At 44.9% G+C, this 17,439-nt stretch overlaps 1 protein-coding gene across 2 annotated transcripts; it reads left to right on the top strand.

The window, feature by feature from the left end:
- The first annotated feature begins 5,358 nt into the window (after nt 1-5,358).
- Nucleotides 5,359-16,775, top strand: LOC112234539 (CCN family member 1-like). 2 transcript variants are annotated; one of them, XM_024402705.2, is made up of 5 exons: nt 5,359-5,463; nt 9,619-9,832; nt 10,493-10,897; nt 11,256-11,434; nt 13,793-16,775. In XM_024402705.2, exons 2-5 carry the CDS (start codon nt 9,640-9,642, stop codon nt 14,096-14,098), a joined length of 1,083 nt encoding a protein of 360 aa, XP_024258473.1. In that variant the 5' UTR covers nt 5,359-5,463; nt 9,619-9,639; the 3' UTR covers nt 14,099-16,775. The 2 variants fall into 2 exon arrangements, with proteins under 2 accessions (XP_024258473.1, XP_024258472.1); XM_024402704.2 differs by lacking the exon at nt 5,359-5,463 and adding an exon at nt 8,340-8,619.
- The last annotated feature ends 664 nt before the right edge of the window (nt 16,776-17,439 follow it).

Below are 17,439 nucleotides of genomic sequence, written 5' to 3'. Positions count from 1 at the left end.
TCATCTTAGGTTTCTTTACATACAGCCGACAAGAACTACTGAATATAAGATCAGCGTCAACTCACCATCAGTACGACCAAGAATATGTTTTTCGCGACGCGGATCCTGTGTTCTGCCTTACAACCAGTGTAACCGAGTGGATCACATGCAGCGACCAAAAAAAAAAAAAAAAAAACGACTCAGAAAAAGAGGGAAACGAAGCGGTCTTCTGGTCAGACTCCGGAGACGGGCACATCGTGCACCACTCCCTAGCATTCTTCTTGCCAATGTCCAGTCTCTTGACAACAAGGTTGATGAAATCCGAGCAAGGGTAGCATTCCAGAGGGACATCAGAGACTGTAACGTTCTCTGCTTCACGGAAACATGGCTCACTGGAGAGACGCAATCCGAAGCGGTGCAGCCAGCGGGTTTCTCCACGCATCGCGCGGACAGAAACAAACATCTTTCTGGTAAGAAGAGGGGCGGGGCGTATGTCTTATGGCCAACGTGACATGGTGTGATGAAAGAAACATACAGGAACTCAAATCCTTCTGTTCACCTGATTTAGAATTCCTCACAATCAAATGTAGACCGCATTATCTACCAAGAGAATTCTCTTCGATTATAATCACAGCCGTATATATCCCCCCCCAAGCAGACACATCGATGGCTCTGAACGAACTTTATTTAACTCTCTGCAAACTGGAAACGATTTATCCGGAGGCTGCATTCATTGTAGCTGGGGATTTTAACAAGGCTAATCTGAAAACAAGACTCCCTAAATTTTATCAGCATATCGATTGCGCAACCAGGGGTGGAAAGACCCTGGATCATTGTTACTCTAACTTCCGCGACGCATATAAGGCCCTGCCCCGCCCCCTTTCGGAAAAGCTGACCACGACTCCATTTTGTTGATCCCTGCCTACAGACAGAAACTAAAACAAGAAGCTCCCACGCTGAGGTCTGTCCAACGCTGGTCCGACCAAGCTGACTCCACACTCCAAGACTGCTTCCATCACGTGGACTGGGAGATGTTTTGTATTGCGTCAGACAACAACATTGACGAATACGCTGATACGGTGTGCGAGTTCATTAGAACGTGCGTTGAAGATGTCGTTCCCATAGCAACGATTAAAACATTCCCTAACCAGAAACCGTGGATTGATGGCAGCATTCGTGTGAAACTGAAGGCACGAACCACTGCTTTTAATCAGGGCAAGGTGTCTGGTAACATGGCTGAATACAAACAGTGCAGCTATTCCCTCCGCAAGGCTATCAAACAAGCTAAGCGCCAGTACAGAGACAAAGTAGAATCTCAATTCAACGGCTCAGACACAAGAGGTATGTGGCAGGGTCTACAGTCAATCACGGACTACAGGAAGAAACCCAGCCCAGTCACGGACCAGGATGTCTTGCTCCCAGGCAGACTAAATAACTTTTTTGCCCGCTTTGAGGACAATACAGTGCCACTGACACGGCCTGCAACGGAAACATGCGGCCTCTCCTTCACTGCAGCCGAAGTGAGTAAGACATTTAAACGTGTTAACCCTCGCAAGGCTGCAGGCCCAGACGGCATCCCCAGCCGCGCCCTCAGAGCATGTGCAGACCAGCTGGCCGGTGTGTTTACGGACATATTCAATCAATCCCTATACCAGTCTGCTGTTCCCACATGCTTCAAGAGGGCCACCATTGTTCCTGTTCCCAAGAAAGCTAAGGTAACTGAGCTAAACGACTACCGCCCGTAGCACTCACATCCGTCATCATGAAGTGCTTTGAGAGACTAGTCAAGGACCATATCACCTCCACCCTACCTGACACCCTTGACCCACTCCAATTTGCTTACCGCCCAAATAGGTCCACAGACGATGCAATCTCAACCACACTGCACACTGCCCTAACCCATCTGGACAAGAGGAATACCTATGTGAGAATGCTGTTCATCGACTACAGCTCGGCATTCAACACCATAGTACCCTCCAAGCTCGTCATCAAGCTCGAGACCCTGGGTCTCGACCCCGCCCTGTGCAACTGGGTACTGGACTTCCTGACGGGCCGCCCCCAGGTGGTGAGGGTAGGCAACAACATCTCCTCCCCGCTGATCCTCAACACTGGGGCCCCACAAGGGTGCGTTCTGAGCCCTCTCCTGTACTCCCTGTTCACCCACGACTGCGTGGCCATGCACGCTCCAACTCAATCATCAAGTTTGCGGACGACACAACAGTGGTAGGCTTGATTACCAACAACGACGAGACGGCCTACAGGGAGGAGGTGAGGGCCCTCGGAGTGTGGTGTCAGGAAAATAACCTCACACTCAACGTCAACAAAACTAAGGAGATGATTGTGGACTTCAGGAAACAGCAGAGGGAACACCCCCATCCACATCGATGGAACAGTAGTGGAGAGGGTAGCAAGTTTTAAGTTCCTCGGCATACACATCACAGACAAACTGAATTGGTCCACTCACACAGACAGCATCGTGAGGAAGGCGCAGCAGCGCCTCTTCAACCTCAGGAGGCTGAAGAAATTCGGCTTGTCACCAAAAGCACTCACAAACTTCTACAGATGCACAATCGAGAGCATCCTGGCGGGCTGTATCACCGCCTGGTATGGCAACTGCACCGCCCTCAACCGTAAGGCTCTCCAGAGGGTAGTGAGGTCTGCACAACGCATCACCGGGGGCAAACTACCTGCCCTCCAGGACACCTACACCACCCGATGCTACAGGAAGGCCATAAAGATCATCAAGGACATCAACCACCCGAGCCACTGCCTGTTCACCCCGCTGCCATCCAGAAGGCGAGGTCAGTACAGGTGCATCAAAGCTGGGACCGAGAGACTGAAAAACAGCTTCTATCTCAAGGCCATCAGACTGTTAAACAGCCACCACTAACATTGAGTGGCTACTGCCAACACACTGTCAATGACACTGACTCTACTCCAGCCACTTTAATCATGGGAATTGATGGGAAATGATGTAAATATATCACTAGCCACTTTAAACAATGCTACCTTATATAATGTTACTTACCCTACATTGTTCATCTCATATGCATACGTTGATACTGTACTCTATATCATCGACTGCATCCTTATGTAATACATGTATCACTAGCCACTTTAACTATGCCACTTGGTTTACATACTTATCTCATATGTATATACTGTACTCGATATCATCTACTGTATCTTGCCTATGCTGCTCTGTACCATCACTCATTCATATATCCTTATGTACATATTCTTTATCCCCTAACACTGTGTATGACAGTATTTTTTTGGAATTGTTAGTTAGATTACTTGCTCGTTATTACTGCATTGTCGGAACTAGAAGCACAAGCATTTCGCTACACTCGCATTAACATCTGCTAACCATGTGTATGTGACAAATAAAATTTGATTTGATTTGATTTGATTTGCTCTGTCATCTGTGCTGCATACAGACGCAGAGCCTTTCTCTCTCTGTCCAGACACAAGCTCTCTAATTTAGACCTCTGTCTGCTCTTTATTTCCCCTCTATACATCTTAAATTATTGTCAATTAGGAGATTGTTTGATTTCAAATGCATAGCTATTTGAAAAGGGCTTTGTTTGATTGAAATGAATGACTACTTGGTCTATGTTTTGTGTGAAGACTGAAAGTGTACACAGACTGTTGATATATAGGAAAGCATATTTACACGTACAGTATAATGCTAATGTGCGCATGTGTTTAAGAGTGAGTGTGAATATGTGCATGCACACATACTGTAGTGTAGTAAAGTGTACCTGCATAAGGATGTAAATGCATGGAGGGAGCTAAACCTGATAGTGTGTAGCAGTAGAGGCGTGCACATGTGTGTAGGTGCACAAGGGACATGTGTGTGTGTGTATGTTTCTGTCCTCTCCGTCTCCGTGCTGCTCTACTCTTCTACCAGTGTGGAAGTCAACAGAAGAGTTCCTGTTCTAGGTTTAAAAATAACTGTGGTACTTAAATTCCTCTCTTTCCTCTTTTCTCCCTCTCTCTCTCTTTCCTCTTTTCTCCCTCTCTCCCATAACCTCTCTCTCTTCACTTGTTTTAGAATAGGCTGTGTTCTTTCTCTCACTCCTAGTCCCCCTGCCCCTTCCCATGTGCCAGCATTGAGACACACACCCAATGCTGATGTGATTTGAACATATACATACAGTTGTAGTGCACAAAAATGTGTGTGTTTTTTTGTGTAACAGAATGCACCTCAACAGGTGTGGCAAGCAAGAGCTCCCTCCTGACCTTAACAAACACTCCACACCTGTCCCCCTTATCTTCTAATCCTCCCCCTTCGCCTCGCATGTGTAAACCAGTGGAGGCTGCTGAGGGGAGGGCGGCTCATAATAATGGCTGGAAGGGAGCAAATGGAATGGCTTATGGTTATGTGTTTGATACCATTTCACCAATTCCTCTCCAACAATTACCACAAGCAGGTCCTCTCCAATTGTTTTTATTTTTTTGTATATATTTAACCTTTATTTAACTAGGCAAGTCAGTTAAGAACAAATTCTTATTTACAATGACGGCCTACCAAAAGGCAAAAGGCCTCCTATGGGGTGGGGGCTGAGATTAAAAATATAAAATTAAAATATAGGACAAAACACACATCACAACAAGATAGACAACACAACACTACATAAAGAGAGACCTAAGACAACAACATAGCAAGGCAGTAACACATGACAACACAGCATGGTAGCAACAACATGGTCAATTAAGGTACCATCAACCTCTTGTGGTTTAAACACACTATCTATACCTCTTACACACCCCATGCCTTCCCTCCAGCTGACCATCTCTTTTTGTTTTACCTTTCTCATGGAACTAACTTGTTCTGTTGTTTTGGAATAAAAGTTGGTAATGGAGGAATTGGGTCTGAACTGCCAGTCATGAAATGGCAGACCTCGTCTTTCTTTTCAGTGATCTCACAGAACTATCCCCCTTCTTTACTCTCTCTGTTCTCAGTCTCTCCATGTCTCTCTCTCTCTTTTTCTATTTCCACCACAGAAGCTTTGTGACAGCTTAATTGGGGAGGATGAGTTGAATGGTTTCAAATACTTTAAACACATGGTTTGATGCCGTCACCTCTCTGATTCAGAGGGGTTGGGTTAAATGCGGAAGACACATTTCAGTTGAATACATTCAGTTGGACAACTGACTAGGTAACCCCCTTTCCATTCCATTCGCTCCGTTCCAGCCATTATTATAAGCCGTCCTCCCCTCAGCAGCCTCCACTGATTTCCACAGACTTGTTTATGGAAGTATAATGTTTGATCTCTTCCTCAGCTGCCAACGCCCACCTTTTTCCCGCTCCTTCCCCTCCCCCTTTACCTTCCCGCTTACCGCTGTGAATTCCATTTGATCATAAACAGGGAGGGATTTCCACTGAAGTAGTCAAAGATCTGAAAACAAACCAGTGTCACTTTAGCTATTACCAGTTGACGTTTGCTATCAACATAGAATGCAAAGGTCAGCAGAAAGGTAATTGAATACTTGCAATGTCTATGCGTGAATATCCATCTCATTAGAGAGAGAGAGAGATAGAAGTGTGTGTGTGAATTTGAGTGTCTGTGCGTGTGTGTTTTCTGTTGGTGTTATATATTGGAAAGTGTATGCATGCGTTGGGCGGGACCAGTTCAGACTACAGTGGAAAGGACAAGTCCTTTGATGAGTCATGGTAGCCTAAGCTTTGAGGAAATATGAAAACAACAACATGGCTGTGAGTGTGTCCATCTATTACGTACCCCTCCATTTTTGCTCGCTGGGAGGGATCTTCTTACCTTGACCAATTACATCACCTCATTACACAGTCAGGAAGAGACAGAGATGGATTGAGTGGGAAGAGGATAAAGGAGTGTGTGTATGTGTGTGTACAGTCTGCATGTCTTACTCAGTAAAACAGCGTGTAATGCGGCACACTTTGTCGTCACAGTTCGTGTCAGTGTACAGTACCAGTTAAAAGTTTGTACACACCTACTCATTAAAGGATTTTTATTTTTTACTATTTTCTCCATTGTAGAATAATAGTGAAGACATAAAAATGATGAAATAACACATATGGAATCATGTAACAAATAAAGTGTTAAACAAATCAAAATATATTTATATTCTTCAAAGTAGCCAACCCTTTGCCTTGATGACAGCTTTGCACACTCTTGGCATTCTCTCAACCATCTTTATGAGGAATGCTTTTTCAACAGGCTTGAAGGAGTTCCCACATATGCGGAGCACTTGTTGCCTGCTTTTCCTTCACTCTGCGGTACAACTGCTCCCAAACCATCTCAATTAGGCTGAGGTTGGGTGATTGTGGAGGCCAGGTCATAAGATGCAGCACTCCATCACTCTCCTTCTTGGTTAAATAGCCCTTACATAGCCTGGAAGTGTGTTTTGAGTCATTGTCCTGTTGAAAAACAAATGATAGTCCCACTAAGCACAAACCAGATGGGATGGCATATTGCTGCAGAATACTGTGGAAGCCATGTTGGTTAAGTGTGCCTTTAATTCTAAATAAATCACTGACAGTGTCACCAGCAAAGCACTCCCACACCATCATACCTCCTCCTCCATGCTTCACGGTGGGAACCACACATGCAGAGTTCATCCATTCACCCACTCTGCGTCTCACAAACATGGTGGTGGAACCAAAAATCTCAAATTTGGACTTATCAGACCAAAGGACAGATTTCCACCGGTCTAATGTCCATTGCTTGTGTTTCTTGGCCCAAGCAAGTCTCTTCTTCTTATTGGTGTCCTTTACTAGTGGTTTCTTTGCAGCAATTTGATCATGAAGGCCTGATTCACGCAGTCTCCACTGAACAGTTGATGTTGAGATGTGTCTATTACTTATACTCCATTAATTTGGGTTGCAATATGAGGTGCAGTTAACTCTAATGAATTTATCCGTTACAGCAGAGGCAACTCTGGGTCTTCCTTTCCTGTAGCGGTTCTCATGAGAGCCAGTTTCATCATAGTGCTTGATGGTTTTTGTGAATGCCCTTGGAGAAACTTTCAAAGTTCTTGACATTTTCCAGATTGACTGACCTTCATGCCTTAAAGTAATGATAAACTGTCGTTTCTCTTTGCTTATCTGTTCTTGCCATAATATGGATGTGGTCTGTATACCACCCCTACCATGTCACAACACAACTGATTGGCTGAAACACATTAGGGAAAGAAATTCCACAAATGAACTTTTAACGAGGCACACCTGTTCATTGAAATGCATTCCAGGTGACCACCTCATGAAGCTGGTTGAGAGAATGCCAATAGTGTGAGGAGCTGTCATCAAGGCAAAGGGTGGATACTTTGAAGAATCTCAAATATAAAATATATTTTGATTGAACACTTTTTTGGTTACTCTATGATTCCATGTGTTATTTCATAATTTTCATGTCTTCACTATTATTCTACAATGTAGAAAATAGTAAAAAATAAAGAAATCCTTGAATGAGTAGGTGTGTCCAAACTTTTGACTGGTACTGTATGTTTGCATGATATGCTGTACAGTTTAACAGTGTGTCAGTGGATTGTTGTATGTGTGTCTACCTCTAACACAGTATCAGTGTGTAACAGGGCACACTATGTGGTCAAAGTGTGTACCAGCTCAGGTAAACCGAGAGCTTCCTGTGTCCGTGTCCATGGGAGCGAGCCCTTGGATTAGCCCGACTGTTCTCACCTCTGTTCCGCTCTGCTTTGGTCTGGACTCACCACCACTGGACCTTTAGCACACTCCCTTCAATAAATGTCTGTGAGAGGAAGAGAGAGTGACGAATGAAGGCCACCTAGAGGGGCACCAAGGGAATCTATGAAGGGTAGAGATGGATGTTGACGACAGACAGGATATGGAAGGAGGAGAGAGTGATAGATTGAAGGGGGAGTTATCGCTATCATTTCCACCACCACCTTGGTAGACTTGTGCAATATTTTGGTATATCAGAGATAATTCCACTGAAACGTCTACACGCCCATCTATATGTATACTTTATCCGTCTCGCTCTCCTCGTCAAGTATTTTTATAAAGAAGGGGACCAAATTCCTAACTGTTTTCTATGGCTGTTCCAGTATTAATGTAGCACACACTAGCCAGCTGAGTATATTTATCTTGCCTTTCACAAAACAGCAGCTGGACAGAGGTATGCGTGTGAAAACAACTTAAAAGCATCAATAATATTATTTTAATACAAACAAAAATAAATAAACACCAAAAGCCAGGTCCTCTCTGGAATGTAGTAATTCAGATTATTTTATGAATGAACGCATTCATAGTTGGCCACGCCTCAAACCTCTCATCCCCCTTTGGAATACCCTGGCCTCATGCCCGCCTCTTAATTGGCTAACCCGAATGTGGTAGGCGGAGCTGCAACAAAAAGCACGGGGACAATATATAACCGAGCTGCAAAAATGAATCGATTAAAATGTGTCGGTGTTAATATTCTAGGAAGAACACTACATATTAACTTTGGAATTACTGCGCCTTGTTTGACAGTTCCCGTTGTGGGGTTTTGTACGTGGACGAAAACAACAATTATCTTCTTGTGGCAGAAGTTATATTTTCTTTATTTTTTCATTCAATTGTCATTTGACAACATGAGGACGTTAATATTGCTTGTTCTGTTTCAAATGACGACTGTTGCCTTGGTAAGTGTTTTTGTACTTTGGCTTCAGCCAAGCTTGTGTAAACATTGTAAATAGAAGTTCACGTGTCGGGTCGGTCTCCTGTCACCAAAGTGGCGGGTAGTCAACAGACTGCACCACCGACAAGCGTACTGGTCCTCTTGTCTTCAGCGTTATAAGAAATGCCTTTGTGTCTCTGAATATTGCGTTAATGTGAATGCACTGTGAATTTGATGTTACAGTTGAGTAAATGCTGTCGTTTTACCTTTTACAGTGAACATTTATGGCCAGATGATGCCACCACACTACTAAAATATGTTTCCATAAAACAAAAATAGGGTACTGTTCTCTAATGAAAGTGATGTTGACCACAGTGTCTTCTATACACTCAGAGACAGAAAGGAACAGTGTAGTTATCTGAATCTAATGCATGACATGACAGATGATGATAACCTGACTCAAGTGCTCATGTTTTACCTGGGTTCCTGAATATCATTGGAATATTGGACCACTACTGCCCTTTAAACCCCCAGTGGTACACAAGAACCCAATTAGGGCTCCCAAACTGAGATGGAAAGTGACACATTCAGGTCTGGAAATAGATGGAACCCGCTGTGTGGAAACAATTTAGACCCCACCACTCAATCCCCCTGGCCCAGGATGGCATGGCAGCAGAGTATATAGTCTTATCCTGTAGACAGGCTGTAGACAGGCAGACCCAAAACCTTTTTATCAAGGTTATGGGGGGCTGTGGTGTTGTGACTCAGGGAGGGGGTCACATTGAATTTCTCTTTCATCCCTGCCAAGAGGAAGGCGACAGCAACAGAGAGTGGGAAAGTGTCCCAGGGGGTTAGTGCTACTGGATATTTAGTGAATATTTAAGCCAAACACACTTCTGTGCTCTGTGTAGCCTGACTCCACTTTAAACAAACAGTTTCTTGCTCTATTATTGTTTAGACTATGAACTGCCCTCATTGAAATCCTTTTTTAAATCCTCTGTATTGCACCATTCCCTCCAACCAGGTGAGAGCTGGCTGCCCTGTGATGTGTGAGTGCCCGGCAGGACCCCCCTCCTGTCCCCCGGGGGTCAGCTCTGTACCTGGCGGCTGTGGCTGCTGTAAGGTGTGTGCTGCCCAGCTCAACCAGGACTGCCACGACTCACACCCCTGTGACCACCACAAGGGGCTGGAGTGTAACTATGGCAATGACGTGGGCCACACTCATGGCATCTGCAGGGGTATGTACACAATACAAACGGGGTTGTCAGGGTTCACGAGGGTTGGGTTTAGTCTGGGGTTGTATGGATTCAATGAAAAGTGAATGTTGGTTGTCTTTGATATGGATCTGGGGTTTGAAACTGGTGCCATGTTTAGAAGAGAGATCATCTTCCTGAGCCACACTGCTGAGAGCAGGGGGCAGAATGTATTTATCTAGGTCCGTGAGTTGCCGCATGCGCGCGCACACAGACGGGTATTTTTATTTGAGGGGGGTGGTTTCTATATAAAGGAGGGTATTTGGGGGTGTTGTATGGAAGTCCCGCAGAGGGACTGAAGCGGAACGACATCGTAAACAAGTCAAAATTCCTCTCTGGACTAAGAATAGAGGCTCCTTCATTAAACTAGGGATAGAGTGTCTAACTCCTCTACTGTCACGTCACTTCCTACTTCTAATACACAATTAGTTCTGGACCATTCTTGTTGATGTGCCCATTCTCTCTCTCTCTATTCCTTTTGTCTCTTGTCCCCCTCCTCCACTTTGTTTATTACCTCACTCAACTTGAAGTCATTGTGTTTTAAGCAATACAACCAAAGGCATGGCCATATGCTAGTGATACCTCAGATCCTTCTACATACAGACATCATTGTCTTTCCTTTTTTTCATCTGCCTCCCCTAACAGCGAAGCTCGAGGGTCGCCCCTGCGAATACAGCGGACGGATCTACCAGAACGGGGAGAATTTCCGGGCTGGCTGCAAGCACCAGTGTACGTGCATTGACGGGGCGGTGGGCTGCGTGCCTCTGTGCCCCAGCCACGTGCCTCTGGCATCACCCTCCTGCCCTGCCCCTCGCATGGTCAAGGTGCCTGGGCAGTGCTGCCTCAGTATCGACTGCCACAAGGGCTCATCCGTTGTGCCCCCAGTACACGGGCACCCACTGCCTCCAGCCTACCTGCCTTTCCCCTTCATGCCCTACCCTGCCTACCCCTACAAACCATACCACTACAAACCCAAGGATACCATGGGAAACGAGCTGGTGGAGGTAGAGAAGACGTGGGACAAGCTGCGCGGGCACAAGCACCTGGCGGGTAAGAGAGGGTGCCGTGATGTCGCCTTAGAGCGCCGTCTGTTTCCTCCCTGCAGTAAAACGCCATGTTTGTGTTTTCGCCCCCGACTCACAAACAGACCCACTGTGCACTCCTAGCCTTTCCACTGCATCTCCTGCATGTGTGTGAGTGCACCATGTTTTCCACTGACTATTTGTGCACCAGAGGCACACACACCACTCTCTCACAGCGTATACCTCTGTCGTCCAGCTTTTCCTTCTCTGTAATCACCCTCCTCTATGCGTCAGTGTTGCCTGTTCTGTGAATGAGGCCAGTGTGCTTACATCTCTCTCTGCCTCTCCCTCTGGTCCTCTCTCCCCCACTCTCTCCTTCCGTCCAGCATGGAGGCAGTTTGGAGGGCAGTGTGTGGTCCAGACCACGAGCTGGTCCCAATGCTCACGCAGCTGTGGGATGGCCGTGTCCTCTCGTGTCACCAATGACAACGCCCAGTGTAAGCTAGTGAAGGAGACGCGTCTGTGCAACATCCGGCCCTGCAGCTCCATGTCCATCCCCATCAAGGTAGTGTGTGTGTGTGTGTGTGTGTGTGTGTGTGTGTGTGTGTGTGTGTGTGTGTGTGTGTGTGTGTGTGTGTGTGTGTGTGTGTGTGTGTGTGTGTGTGTGTGTGTGTGTGTGTGTGTGTGTGTGTGTGTGTGTGTATAAAGGGTATAAAAATGGCCAAAATTGACTACAAAGTGTAAATAGGATCATTTGGGTCATAAAGTCAGTCTCATCCCAAACTGAGATTTGTGAGATGATTAGGAAAAAATGGTATGTCACATAATGAAGGGTACCACAACAGATTTTTGGGGTTTATTTCAATCCTGCCCACAGCACCCAGGTAATCATCAATTCGGAAACCAGCTGCACACACCCCAATCGTAATACCCCAAGGTAAATTTGGTTTGACATTCAATATCACTATGGGGCTAGCTAAGGACCAGTAAATCACACAATGTACATGGGACAATATTTTAAAATGCCAACAGCTACAAATTTGATTTAATTAGAAGCTGTAGAAATTAAATGCATATATTGAAAGTACTTAATTAGACAATTGAAAGATGTGCAACATGAAAATATTGTCCCATTTACATTGTGTAATTTATTGACGGTCCCCAACTAGCCACACAGATATGCTATCAAACCAAATTTGCCACGGTTGTTCACTGGCCAGCTGAAGCTAATCGGCAAAAGAAGCTTGCTATCTGGCTAGCTAGTCTACTTCCAGACAAGACTTGGTTAGACTGTTTAACGTTATCTAGAATAGGGGTTCCCAACCTATGGGTCACGGCCCCCCATAGGGTATGCCAACATTTCGTGGTGAGGCGTGGGACATTCCTTGATTTGAGATGACGCATACATCGGTGACACTTTAGGCTAGAAACAAGTGGTAAAATGCCAGAGAAACACTCGACTGATGCACATGGGAATATATTTGGTTTGGCTCTATAACATTCAGAAGCGGAGCTACGACCTTCTAAAGTCGAGGACTCAAAGAAATTGGACTGTGCTTGAGAGGTAATCTTATACAATGTGTGACTGTCGCTATCAATTGATCTATTCACTTTGTTTACAAGAGAATATATATAATTAAATTGAGAGTTCATATAAATATCATAAAACACATTTGGTAGCGGAATAACAAGGGTCTAGAACTTATTTTGGATCATTATCAAAAAGATGTCGAGTCTTGTTAAACTACGGAGAATTGCAGGAAATTAGTTTCAAATAATATTTTCCTAAGTACTTCACGTTAAACCAAATCAAGCTGGTCGTGTAATTAATAAAGGCTAAATCAATAAACAATCATGTAAAAAATAAAGGGGGGCCTGACTTTAAAAATGTTTTTGTTTTTTTTGGAGGAAAAAAGGTTGGGAACCCTTGATCTAGCAGAATAAGTGACTGTACTGTTTTTGGCAGAGTGAAAGTACAAACGCTTCCCACATTCTTACACACACGAGACACCCACATCAAAGCACTCCTCCATGACCCAAATCTCATTCTCAGTCGCATTTTCTAATGAGGAGAATTGAAACCGAGGCTAATTCGGGAAGTTCAGCCCGCCTTTAAGGAAGGGATTGCAGCGGTCACCATTTTGGTGTGGCAACCATTTAATAGTCCCCCGGTCTTCATACATTGTAGGTACGTGTATTTAGGTCAGTGCCTGCATCCCAGTCTAAACCTTAAGAGACTGTGTGGACAGGGGTGTGCCCACATCCATATTAATATCATGGTATTAAGTGCCCCTCCCTCTGGCAAGCTCCCCCAGTGTGTGTCTGAGCCCACTCTATTCACAGTACTGTTGCTGTGGAACAAGTTCAACTGAACTGTGAATGGAAAAAGCATCATTAGAAGACCTGAAGACCAATAGTACAAGGCACCAAATAGTTGTGACAGTGGAATGTAGAGACTCTTATCCTTGAGTTCTGTGGGAGCTAACATGTAGCCACATCCACCATGCTACCAGCCTCTCCCACTCTGCCCAGGTCTCTGTGTGTTGTGTTAATAGGCTCTTGTGTGTATGACGCAAAGCGCTCTCTATTCTCCCACTCCCTCGCTTTCTCTCGTTTCATTTAACACCCTTAAACGCTCCCCACATCTCACCAGAGCAGTTATTCACTGATCAGTCATGTTGTTAGGCACCTGTCTTAATGTTCTCTCTGTGTTTTGAGAGTTGTTGGGGCGTTAATGTGACACTATGCCACCTCCATAACTGTTTGATGCCCACCCACCCATACTATCACCATGCCCCTCTCTAGCCCTGGTCTTGTTGTTTTGACCTTTCCTCAGATTTTCTCTCCCTGTGCCAGCATAACTGTAGTTGTGATTCACTGGGATTGTACAGTGACTAACCCAGACTCTTTCTCTTCTCCACAGAAAGGGAGGAAGTGCTCCCGTACCCACAAGGCAGCAGAGCCCCTGCGTCTGTCCTATGCTGGCTGCCGCAGCACGCGTCTCTACCGGCCCAACTACTGCGGCGTGTGTGTGGACGGCCGCTGCTGCTCGCCCCGCCGCACACGAACTGCCTCTGTGACCTTTGCCTGCCCTGATGGCGAGCGCTTCGACCACTCCGTCATGTTTGTGCAGTCCTGCAAGTGCAGTGATAAGTGCAGTCATCTGAACGAGGTTGCCCTCCCGCCCCAGCAGTGGCTCTACGGAGACACACACAAGTTCTCCGACTAGCGTCCCCCTCAAATCCCTCATTCACTCCCAATCACTTTACCCCCCCCTGCCAAGCCCCTGATAGAGTAGTAGTCCTAAGAGTATCTTTGAGTAGACACTAGCCAGATGCAAAGATCCCCACCACCCTCCTGGAGCATGTTTTGGGAGGCCTGGGTGAAGGAATTTGATTGGTTGATCTGCATTCTGGACAGAGATGAGTGACTAGTGCCGGCCTTAGAGTAGACACCCGGTCCTTTGTGGTTCATCAACCAGAATCACCAAAGTGTGTAAATAGACAAATATGGATTTGCCCAGTCACTATTTTGTCACTCCCCATGCACTCCTGTACTCTGGGACAGAACCCACACTTTGGGGACAATAGAGAAAGGTGGGACACACCCAATGCAGACTCCAACCCAGCTGCTGCACACACACCCAGTAGACTTGTGGACGTAGGATGGTATGGTGTTTCATTTCATGGTGATGGCCAGCATAGTAGGCCTGTCAATGGCAAGCAGGTCTGGTTTGAGTGTAAGGAGAATCAGACTTGCATAGAAACAGTGACTTCTCCAGTAGATTTCCAATACCTGCTATTTGCGTAACCAAATGAAGACACTAAAAGACAATGTTTTTGTGGGAAAGAAGATGGACACTCCACAGAATGCTCTAGAAGGGACATTTTTGTATTTGTAATGATATTTATTGTTGTGACAGAGACGATGACACAGTGGTTGCCAATGAGAGAAGCGATGCTGCTATGTTTGGAGCGGCATGACCGGAGGGCCCTGAGAGAGACAAAACAGCTGAGATCTGTCAGCAGAGAGGGGAGAGTTCCATGAGGTCTGGGACTTGACCCCTGGTCTCACCAGTGTTCACTGTCATCAAACAGCCACATCACCTGAGCAATAGTGGATGAAGACAACTCCCCAAGGAGAGATGTTATGGTTAGAGACAGACTGGCGCAGAAGCTGTTGGCTGAGGCTTTGAGTGTGTGTGGTAGGTCATTAGATGTTGGACCAGTCCCCATTTTCTTACTCCTCCATGCCTCAGCCCTGAAACAGTGAGACATTTAACCTAGCGCCAGCGGAACAAGCCTTGGATTCTGGCATTGAGAAGTCGTGTTGCTGATTTGAAGCAGATTACAATCCTGACTGAGGGGTAGAAAGAGCCTCAGCCACCCTCTGGTTTGTTATAAAAATAAAAATGTCTGCATATGAAGTAAACATGTAATTTGTAACTAGCGGGCGGGACCGTTTCAGACTCAATCTGGCCTGTAATCTAGCAACTGATCCACAATACTTCACAAAACAAAACTCTTACTCATGTTGCTTTATGTTTGAGGTGTCTAAATCTGCTCTCTGCCATTGAAGGTTGACATGTCGACGATATCATGCTTATTAGAGACTGAAGCGGACATGAGGACACTACAAAGGGGTCAGCACTACATGGTTACAAATGGACTCCTTTGCATAGACATGTCAGTAGTCTGTTATAGCACAACATTTGTCTGAAGTTGGAGGTTAAGATTCTGTATTGGTGAGACATGGACCTCTTTAGAATTACTAAAATGCCAAATTCTTCCCTATTAGGAAGGGTCGATAATTCATGCACCTTAGCCTTGTTCATGACTGAATCTGAGTGGTATATCTTAGACTAAAATATGTAATTCACATGCTTTTCCCTCTGACTCCATGAAAAGTAGAGGATTCAAACATTGAAGCCCATATTACATTAGTCCATGAGTGTTATTTTTATATGATTCAACTTTTTGTACAACTTCTAGGTTGGGACAGGTGTTCATAGTAGCCTCACACAGCCTGTTAGGTGATTGACTTTGTAAAATAAAAATGGACGTTCTGAATGGTTACACTGCCATCACGCTTACCTATGTAGATTGTGATTTGAGAAGTCTTTGGTTTTATAACGACACTAGAGCAGCCATGTACAGATGCATCCTTGTTTGCTGTATACAGACCAATCCATTTGAGTTATAACTTAAAACCAATTAACAAGTCCATGTATAGCTAGCACTGAGCAAGTCTGGGCTCTGATGTGGGCACAGCACACACTACCATTTCCAATCTCTGCGCTTTATTGAGCAAGTGATTGAAAACTTGTATAAAAGCATATCTGGTTGTTTTGTCCTAACTTCGATTTACAGGCTAATTGAGTTCATGCTGCATTTGGAATAAAGTATGTTGATGTATTACCTAATGAACAACTGCACCCTTTCAGTTCCGCCTAGAGTACCGTTACAACCGGAAGTGAATTTCGTAGCAGGTTGGGAGCTTTAGGTTAAGCTAAAAAAAAAATTTTAAATCCTAAACCGCTACAAAAGTCACACCTAGCTCTGGCGGCCTTCTCTCTACAGTTCTCAGCGTCGCCCACGACTGGGTCATGTGAACTACAAACCTGACGTGGAGTTTCACCGTTAAGAAACGTCTGTTTGCGATACAGCTTTCGAAAAATAAGGCCCTCATCTTCAAATCAGCAAGAAATAATTCTAATAAGTATAGCAGTTTCACAGATCTATAAAGGTGCCTCTGACAAAGCTACTCTTCCACATGTTCGGGGCGAGCTAGATAACCCGCAGTTTCCCGTAAACAAACACTAACATGGAGATGTGGTCTGGTGGGAACACTAACCCTAATAAAAAAGGTGTAAACTTATTTTGGAAAATAAATTCACTGATATCAAATGTCTTGTGCTTTCCAAACCATAACACGCATTGCTTGCGGTAATGTTCAGTCAAGCCACTAAACATAACTCCCTTACAGAAGACTCCGTCATCCGATGACTTCTGTAATGAAAACAGCTATACTCTGTCACAACCCGGTTTCACTAAAGATATCTTGGAAAATATGGTTCAAACACTACAGAGATGTGGCCAATTAGCATTAATAGGTTGTTTTGTGGTAGGACACCCTTATAACAGTTTGATTCCTGTATAAATAAGTTAACCATTAGGCATATGCAATTACCCAATGGAAGGATGCTCCCATTAATAGAGCCATGATCCCTGGGGTCAGTCATGCACCAGCAGCCACTATGGTTCTTCCAAATAAGCCGTGATGGTCCCTCCTCTTACAAGCCCTTACAAAGAGTGAAGGTGTGCCCAGATTTCCCAGTGAGCCAGCATGCAACCACCACATGCTTGGGACTCACAGTAAAGAGTAATTTCGACAAAGCTTTTTATACACTTTCCTGATGTGTTTTAGATTGGGCCAAACGTTTGTAAGCTCGCATGAAATCATTCTGAATGGGGAATTTATGGTCCCATTTAACTAGCAAAAATAAAGTCACTTGAAGAATTTCTTAATACGCACACCATTGTAAGTAACATGTAACCTGTCAAATTGGAT

This window comes from Oncorhynchus tshawytscha, linkage group LG09, assembly GCF_018296145.1.
Source record: "Oncorhynchus tshawytscha isolate Ot180627B linkage group LG09, Otsh_v2.0, whole genome shotgun sequence".
NCBI classification, from domain to species: domain Eukaryota; kingdom Metazoa; phylum Chordata; class Actinopteri; order Salmoniformes; family Salmonidae; genus Oncorhynchus; species Oncorhynchus tshawytscha.
Note: the sequence above shows the minus strand (reverse complement) of the source record. Positions and strands in the feature narration are given on the sequence as shown.